This window comes from Nesoenas mayeri (genome assembly GCF_963082525.1).
Source record: "Nesoenas mayeri genome assembly, chromosome: 8".
Taxonomy (NCBI): Eukaryota; Metazoa; Chordata; class Aves; order Columbiformes; family Columbidae; genus Nesoenas; species Nesoenas mayeri.
In genome coordinates this window covers 28871593-28880323 of record NC_137554.1, presented here as the reverse complement: position 1 = coordinate 28880323, position 8731 = coordinate 28871593, and the positions used below count along the sequence as shown (strand labels likewise).

Sequence of the window (8731 nt, the reverse complement as noted above, 5' to 3'; positions counted from 1 at the left end):
GAGGATGCTCTTAACTATCATTTGCCTTTTCTGTAACTGCAGAAAAGTTACATGTTTGAAAAAACTATGCCTGACTTGTGCAAGTATGAGTGCAAATAGGTTAATGTGTGTCCCCTGGTGCAGTGCTGCATGTCTCTTGACAGTTGTTTTTCAGGCAGTGTCATTCCTTTGAGACATTATCTGTAGAGATGTTAGTCCTTGATGTGCCAAGGATGGAACATTTTACACAGAGTTAGAAATGCAGCCAGAGAACTGACCAGAGAAGGGATCATCTGCAGCTCACTCCATGTAGTATTTTCACCCTTTAGCACTAGGCTGGTAAACAGGTGCCTATTCCAGCAGCATGAGAAATAACCAGAACCAGCCTTAGAGAAGTAACTACACAGCTCATGTTCACCAGTGGAAGATCACAGAGCTGTTCCACTTCCCAGAGCTAGTTTTCCATGAGTGGATGACTCCTGAGATCTGTTACAGACACACAAGCAGAAGCCACAACCATCCTGCAGCCCTCTTTACAGGGGCAGAAGGATTTGGATGGATGTCAAGTTACATCTGGAGCTTGAGTGACCCCCAATATAACTTCACAGGTGGATGTGTCCCATTTCCCAGGCCAGTTTGCTGCATGTCCTTGCTGTTAAAAGGCTTGCAAATACTTGTGGAGCACTGAGTGTTCAGAAAGGGACTCCAGGGAGCTGAAGGGGCTGATTAAATACAGAATATGTGGTACTTAGTACAAGTAGGATCCTTGTCCTTTTGCAGCAGTATTAACCCAGTACCTGCATGCCATCCTTGTGACACAGCTGTATTTAACAGAAATATTACCAATTAATGTGTGTGAGCGTTACCAGCAGGCACAGAGGGACTGGAAAATTTAGTAAAAATACAAGAGTGAGCAACCGCCAGGGTAACCCTTGCTAGGCATGTGTGTGATGGCCAACTGCAATGTGGACAGTTAAGAGAAAGGCCACAAAGTGTCCTCTGTCTTGGCCTCTAGAGGCAACCAACAGCAGAAGGCTGGTTCTGGGAATGGCTGTACAGGGGATGTCTGCTTTGAAGCGAGGGGAGATGCTGCAGGTCAAGTAAAAGGGCAGGAACAGAACTGAGGTCCGCGCAAATGGCAGCAGGATCAGAGAAAGAGAGTGCAGCAGTATTTCCTTTGACAGTGCTCCCTGTCTTTGCCAAAGGAAAGGATTGCAGTAGCTGTACATTCCTGGTCCTTTCAAATAGGTGTTGGCAGGAAAGCTATATGGGAGTTTTGAGGACTTTGTTCCTTCCCTGTGTGTAGAGGTTGCCAAGGCAGCTGCAGGAGGGAAAAGTATTGTGTTCTCGAGGCTCTCAGCTGGTTCATCCCCAGCAGAGCTGGACTCCCCCTTGTCAGCTCAGTGGGAGCTGGTTAAAAGGGTCAACTCTAATATTCTAGACACACTCACAAGCTCAGAGCTTGTCCTGCCTCACCCCCCAGTGGAAGCGAGCAGCAGCACAGCCTGCCCTTTGCACAGCCTGCCCTTCCCTCCTCTTCCTTTTCCTCCTATTCTAGAACCAGAGCTAAACACCTTGTCTGCCTGCATGTGTATGTCTGTGTGCATGGGTGGTGACCGAAATCATATATCCAGGGAGACATGCTATGAGACACAGGACCCAGCTTGTTCCCTTGTTGTAAAACCTTGTTGCTGAGTCCCTTTCTGTTCCCCCAGCGACTGCTGGGCTCCCACCTCACCTGCCCTGCTGTTCAGTTTGGGAATGGGGGCATTTAAGCACACAGGGGCTAGTGTGTCCTCTCTGCCGAGGTGATGGGGCAGCATGGAGCAGTCCCCAAGGCCAGACCTTAGGGTGTCAGGGCTCTGTGAAGGGACAACACCCTTCTTCCCTCAACCCCCTGCTTACACGCATCCCGCCCCTGCTCCTTGTGCTCCGTATTTTTCCCTTTCCAAAACAAGCAGGAGTCGTCTTCCATGTACAATCCACTTTATATTATAGGCCTCCACTGCTTTCTCTTCTGCTCCAGGACCTGCTGGTGGGCTCCCTTCTTGCTCCTCTCTGAGCAGGACTGACCAGGGGAAACGTGGCAACTATTTCTGGGACAGCTCTTAGAGCATGGGTGAGTCCTTCTTGTCTTTCGGGCTTTCTGGGTGCTTTGTGGTGTCTGTGAGGAGGCTGCTCACGGCCGGAGGACTGTGAGTAGCTGAAGAGACCAGGTTCATGGCATCCAGAGGCAAGGGCAAGATGAAAGCAGCAGGTTTCTCTGCAGTGAGGGAGTGCAGAGCGTGGAGGTAACGGAGCTGAGCAGCAGCAGGGGCACTGGACAGGATCTCGGCTGCCATCCGCAGGGACTCGGATGCTGCCTTTTCCCCCTCGGCAGCGATCACCTACCAAAGAACAAAGAAGGTTTCTGTGAGGCTGGGAGCAAGGAGGCGTGAACTCTTCATTACAAATGGAGGTTGCCACCATGAAATTCCCAGAGCCAGTGTGATTATAATATTCTTGCTGTCTGAAGATCATGGGAGAGAGCAGCCTCCAAGATAAGCTTGTGGGAGGACAACATTACCCATGGGGATCACTGTGGGCCTGGGGGTAACCCCAGACTTCTGTGTCCTTCTGTCCTACCTGTAGGCCAGGTACCAGACCTGACACTCCAGTGGGCTGGCTCAGACTCTTGCTGCAGGTTCCCTTGCTAGACACAGCTCTTGGACAGAAATTAAAGGAGATGTGTCTTCCCAGAGCTCTACCCTTGTATAGCATTTCCCAGGGACCTCAAAGCAGGGGTGGGAAAGGAAGGAGGGACGCTTTGGAAGGAGTAGGGGGGTATTCAGGGTTGGCATACCCGCACTTTGGCTTGTCTCTGAGCCTCTGCTTCCACAGCCAGGGACTGCCGGACTTCAGCAGGCAGCTGCACATTGTTGCTGCAGTAAAAAGGAAGGGACAGGGATTAGCTGGGCTCTAGAATCTTCTGACAGCACTGGGTGGTCAGTCTGAGGCTTGGAATGGGCTTATCAGTCAGTCTCTGCAGAGTAGATCACTTGTGGTTTTTGTTCTCTGGGTATCCCTCTTTGTGTGTTTCACTTTAGCCTTCTACCTCCACTCCCATCCTTCTTTTCCAGCCTGGTTTTCTAAAGACCAGGCTTGCATGATCACTAGGCAGCAAAGTGACAGCTTCTCTCTGAGGCTTGAAGCCTAAGCTCACTCTTTGTGAGACAGCAGAGAATCCCCTGGGAGACTGCTCTTAAGACAGGCACAGGGATTTCCTTCTGTTCATGGATTTACTCATTCACCATTTGGCTCTCTCCTTCATGGCCCTCTATGTGATCAGCATGTCCCACCTTTCTGCATGGGCCTCTGAGTGATGAGCCCATCCCAACCAGTGCCAAGACTCTGGAGCCTTTGATCTGGAGGAGGACACGGTGTTTGGTGCCTGCTGCAACTCTTGGGCTTCCAGAAGTGGGTGGAAACTCTGCCTGCAGCAGCAGTGAAATGGTGATGAGATCCCAGCCAAGGATCCTGCCCTGGGTGTCAGTGCCAGGAGCAAGCACAGTCTTCATACATGGAAGTGTTACATGATGCAGAGGCTGAAAAGGGTAGGGAAAGCAGGAAGGCAAAGGCTTTGCCTTCTGCAGAATAGCTAGAGGGAGAGAGCCAGAGGCAAAGCAGGCAGCAGTGAGCAGGACAGGTACTTGCAAAGAACAGGATAAGTCCCCTCTACCAGCATGTCCTACCTACATTTCTGTTCTCTCCACTTTGATCCCCCAGCAGCCCGTGACCGCATCCAAAGCCACCTGTGAAGCAGACAATTTGTTTACAGCATGGGGAGAACACCAGCCCTGCCCTATGCCCCTTACAAGCTGTAAGACAGCACAAGGACATTAATTCAAGACAGTAAGGAAGATTTATTAGTTTTTGTGTGCTATTGTGTGAAGCCCCTCAGAAATAAAATTACTTCACTCACTCTACTTCTGATTTGTGTTTGCTCCATGGGTTTAGCATGATTTAACTAGTCCATACTGGTTCAAGTGTGGAAACATTTCTATTCGACAGGAAACATTCAGTTCCTGACTGGTATCATCATGTACAAGTGTCATGGCCACAAAGACCTGCTGCTTGAGATCCCGTGTGTACTGGGTTTGTGGCAGCTCATTCAGGCTGCAGAATAAATTTCTTACGAGAATCTCGTCTCTGGGGTAAATACTGAAGCTGGGGTATCACAAAGCACTGATGAAGTGGTTCCTTCATGCCCCACACACCATACTGTCTGCTATTCACCATGGTCACCTGTGTGGCCCACACTGTATATCCTTCCCCTAAAGTAATGCAAGCCAAAAATAACCCCAGGAGATAAATCTCTCATTTTTCTGTGGAGGACACACATGTTATTGTACCCTTCTGCAAACCAGTGTCTGTGATTTTGAGGGACTGATCACTTGGGCGTCTTTGTAGAGCCCCAGTTCACCCCTTGCTCTGCTGTCTCCCCCCTGTGGAAGCACCTTTATCTCCTGGCTGATGCTCTTCCTCTCCAAGAGAAGTTCAGAGAAGGCTCGATGTGCCAGGAGGCGCTTTGTGGTGGTCTGCACCAGCAGCTGAATGGCGCTGGAGATGCTGGTCAGGGTGGTGAGGAGAAGAGAGGCATTCTCCAAACGGTAGTAGCAGACAGCATCTATCTCCAAGGTAACCATGTCTTTGGTCACCACCTAAGCAGAAGACATTAGGGAAGACGCAGCTGTTTTTGCAGCTCTGAGGTAAGATCTGTAGCAAGATCCTGAGAGCCAGCAATGCTGAAGAGTATCTTATGGCTGATGAATTGGTCTTTTGTGACCTGGAACCAGAATCACTACTGTAAGCATAATCTACTTGCTTATCAAGGCAAAATCAGGGCTGCCATTGAGTCCATGACCAGTCACAGGGAGAAGTAATGAGAAAGAGACCCAAAAATTAATATAGGAAGTGTCAGCCATACCTGATGGAATGGGATCTCTAGGGTTTTGAGGCGAAGGTCTACCTTGTGGTACGTGTCCAGACAGGGAAGGAAAAAGAAAAGGCCTGTGGGAAGAAGAGAAAGGCAGCTGTTGATCATCAGAACCAAAGAAATTGCCTCTTGCTCTGGGGAACAGGGGAGGATTTGGCATACAGAACTACAAAGGAAGAGCAATACATAGGCACAAATTCTGAGGCCATTTCTGTCAATGGAAAAGCCATTAAAAGCTACTGGCCCTAAGAGAAAGGGAGCAAAGACATCCCATCTGTTGTCTGGCTGTGTCTGCTTGAAGGACACCAGCAAGTGAGTTTTAGTAGAGCATGAAGAAGAGGAGACACATGGCTGGGGGGGGCTCAGTAAACACTTTACCAGGCCCTCTAGCTCTGCCCGGGAGAAGACGCCCAAGTCTGAAAACGATGGCTCTCTCATACTCCCGCACTACCTGCAGAGGGAAACAAAAGTTAGGCTGGAGAGGAAGATGTAGGACTGGGGAAATGGGAGGATGTCTGTTCTGGGAAAGCCCTGCAAAGGAAGGATTTCGGTAGTTGTGAGCTAGTGGAGTCACCTGTCACTGGATCCCTCTACCCCCACAGAGAACCTGGCCCAAAAGTGCTCGCTGGCTTGTGTGTGAGCATCATTAGAGCAGCTTTGTGACAGCCTGAGATGTGGTGAGAGCAGCCTGTGTTAGAGCTGCCCAGAGTTTCCCAGGATGAGGCCAGCATTCTGTTTCCTTATAGCCTGGCCAAACTTGAACACTCCAAGCTAAAATTTTACCTGTTGGTTGTTGGCCTCCAAGGGAACCAGGTGTGCATGTACTCACATGTGTAAACTCTGAGCCATAATACTGATCCTTTAACTGAGAACAAGAGGCATGCAAAATTTCCTGAGGAGTGGGAATCAAAATATGCCTACTTGTAGCCATGCTAGAAAGTCTGCTATTAACTGAGAGATCAATCTCTCTTAAAATCACAGAATCACAGAATGGTGGGGATTGAAAGGGACCTCAAAAGCTCATCCAGTCCAATCCCCCCATGGAGCAGGAACACCCAGATGAGGTTACACAGGAAGGTGTCCAGGCAGGTTTGAATGTCTGCAGAGAAGGAGACTCCACAACCTCCCTGGGCAGCCTGGGCCAGTGTCTGTCACCCTCACTGAGAAGAAGTTTCTTCTCAAATTTAAGTGGAACCTCTTGTGTTCCAGTTTGAACCCGGTACCCCTTGTCCTACCATTGGTTGTCACTAAGAGCCTGGCTCCATCCTCCTGACACTCACCCTTTATATATCTGTAAACATTAATGAGGTCACCCCTCAGTCTTCTCCAAGCTCAAGAGCCCCAGCTCCCTCAGCCTTTCCTCACCCGGGAGATGCTCCACTCCCTTCAGCATCTTTGTTGCCCTGCGCTGGACTCTCTCCAGCCGTTCCCTGTCCTGCTGGAACTGAGGGGCCCAGAACTGGACACAATATCCCAGATGTGGTCTCACCAGGGCAGAGTAGAGGGGAAGGAGAACCTCCCTGACCTGCTAACCACCACCCTTCTAATACATAAAATTTCAAAATTTCTGATTCAAAATTTATTATTTCAAAATTTATGACTCAAAACTTATTTACCCTGCTGCTGCAATGCGAACATCTCTGGGATGGGTAGTCTGAAGGTTATTTTTGAAAGTGAACAGACTTGCAATTTGTTTTAAAAAAAGAGAAACCTAAGCCCTTGCCTGCTGATATTGAAGCAGGAGTATTTGACAGGTAGTGGCTGGATCCCTGTGCAGCCCTCTGCTGCAGTAACATATGATAAAGGATAAGTAAAAATTAATAAGAGCTGAAGAAGTGTAAATAGAGCCTTACATCAACTTTATGCTCATGTCTGACACATGCTGAATCAGTGAGTTACATCCACATCAGACACTGAAGCCCAAACCTAGAGAGGCCCCATGACTATTCTCACCTTCATGCAGAACCAGACAGAAATGGGGAAGGTCATTATGACGAACATGAAAGATAAGATGGTCAGAAGCCACTCACAGACACCCAGACCTGGAGACTTTACACCTGGAGAGAAATCCAACATGACTGTGTTAGATGACTGCTCCCAAAATACTGATAGCCTGACAAGTGCCTGCATGGATCAGCTTCAGTGTTGTCGTTTGCCTAAATCGGGTGTCTGTGAATTGTTTATCTCTCTGGAGCTGTGTTAATGAATGCAGGAGCTGCTACCATGGGCTGACAGATTTTGTTTCTGCTTTACTGTCAGAAATTGGGCCATGCTTCTCCATAGCACCTTGACTAAAGAGTAGCCTTTAGCTTGAAGACCTGTGGCTACCAAGTTGCATTGAAAGGCTTGGAATGGGCAGCTTGCTGGCTGAGATGGAATCCCAAATGCTTATCTGTAGAGATAAGTTAATGGCCAAGAGAAAGATTTAAAATAAGACATAGCTTTCAACATGCACAGCCTGAACTACCCTTCCCTATCAGAGTATCTCAGGTCCTTTTGGAATAGAATTTTGGTGGCATCCCAGCTCCCTAATGCAGCGGGACCAAGCCCAGAGGAGGGACTATGTTTTCTAGCAGTGAAGTTGGCATCTCTGCATTCCTCCTGTTTTTAATCCCTTCTAGCCCTTCCATCCCTTCCCCTTTGCTTTTGGAGCTTTCTGCAGAGTCACTGGTTTCTGAGGAGGTTCAGATCCCAAAAAACTGTGTGATGACTCTACCTTCACAGCACTGCTAACTAGCTGGGACTCTTCTACTCCAGGCAGGAAGAGGCAGCTGCGAAAAATCAGTTCCCAGAGAGACAGGAGCAAGTCTGAAGCTCTGTGTCACTCCAGGGCAGCAGAACTGCCAGTGTGGAAGCAGACAAGTGACATGGGCTCCTGTAATACACATCCTGTAATAGAGCATCTGTAGTGATGCTGGGTCCAAAGAGGCCTAGCCATCTCACAAAAAAACCTCCATCTACCCAAAGAAGGGCAAGGGAGAAACGCAACAGAGTATGAACAGAACAGGGGAGCAGTGAGCTGATACATGAAGGATGCTGGGGATGTAACTGCTCATAGTGAAGTTCATTCCTGTGCTAGGCTGTGCTATCAGCCAGGACTGACTGCAGAAGCTGGCTGGGAGGCTGGCTGAAGTCTCCCATATCCTATCCTGAAGATAACTACGTGTCTGTGCAAGGTGGGGCTGGAGACACTCACCATGCAGAGAGCAGAGTCACATTGTGACCACACAGGGCAAATGAACCCATAGCTTTCCAGCCCCTTCCCTTCTGTAAGCCATACCTTCCTCTTGCTGCTCGCTGTCCAGCAACGCTATCGCCTCCATCTCTTCATCAGATATCACGTCATCTACATCCACCACTGTGGATGTGTGCACCCTACCGTCGGTCCCTGTGGTGCTCTTGATCTCCTTTGCTTTCTCCTGCTTTGTGTCGCCCCTTCTTTTGCCGGCTTCTCTGCTGCTCTCCCTCTTCTCCCGTTTGCTCTGTGTACCTGGTGAGTCTCTGTGTCTCTTATGAGACTCCCTGGAATTGCTCCGAGACCTCTTATCCATCCTCATCTGTGCTGAGGAGCACGCAGCTGCCCGTGGGAGTAGAATGGATTTGTGCTCAAATTTATTGCTGCAGGCAGGAAAACCCAGCTGGGGAGGAGAGAGGGGAGGTGTCAGATCAAGGAGGCTTGTTTCAAATTCATCACAGGCTTGTCAAACGTAATGGACAGTGAAGTGAGCAAGCTGGTTCCCAGCTGCTCTGCTCCCATCACACACTGCTGCGGAGATG

At 49.2% G+C, this 8731-nt stretch overlaps 1 protein-coding gene across 1 annotated transcript; it reads right to left on the bottom strand.

Moving 5' to 3' along the window:
• Nucleotides 1–2087: 2087 nt before the first annotated feature.
• On the bottom strand, nt 2088–8511 carry NPHS2 (NPHS2 stomatin family member, podocin; the record flags this gene model as incomplete). Its single annotated transcript, XM_080348751.1, has 8 exons — nt 2088–2366; nt 2822–2900; nt 3715–3770; nt 4476–4679; nt 4946–5028; nt 5333–5405; nt 6908–7011; nt 8235–8511. The coding sequence occupies 8 exons, from the start codon at nt 8509–8511 to the stop codon at nt 2088–2090; spliced, it is 1155 nt and encodes a 384-aa protein (XP_080204877.1).
• Nucleotides 8512–8731: the final 220 nt, after the last annotated feature.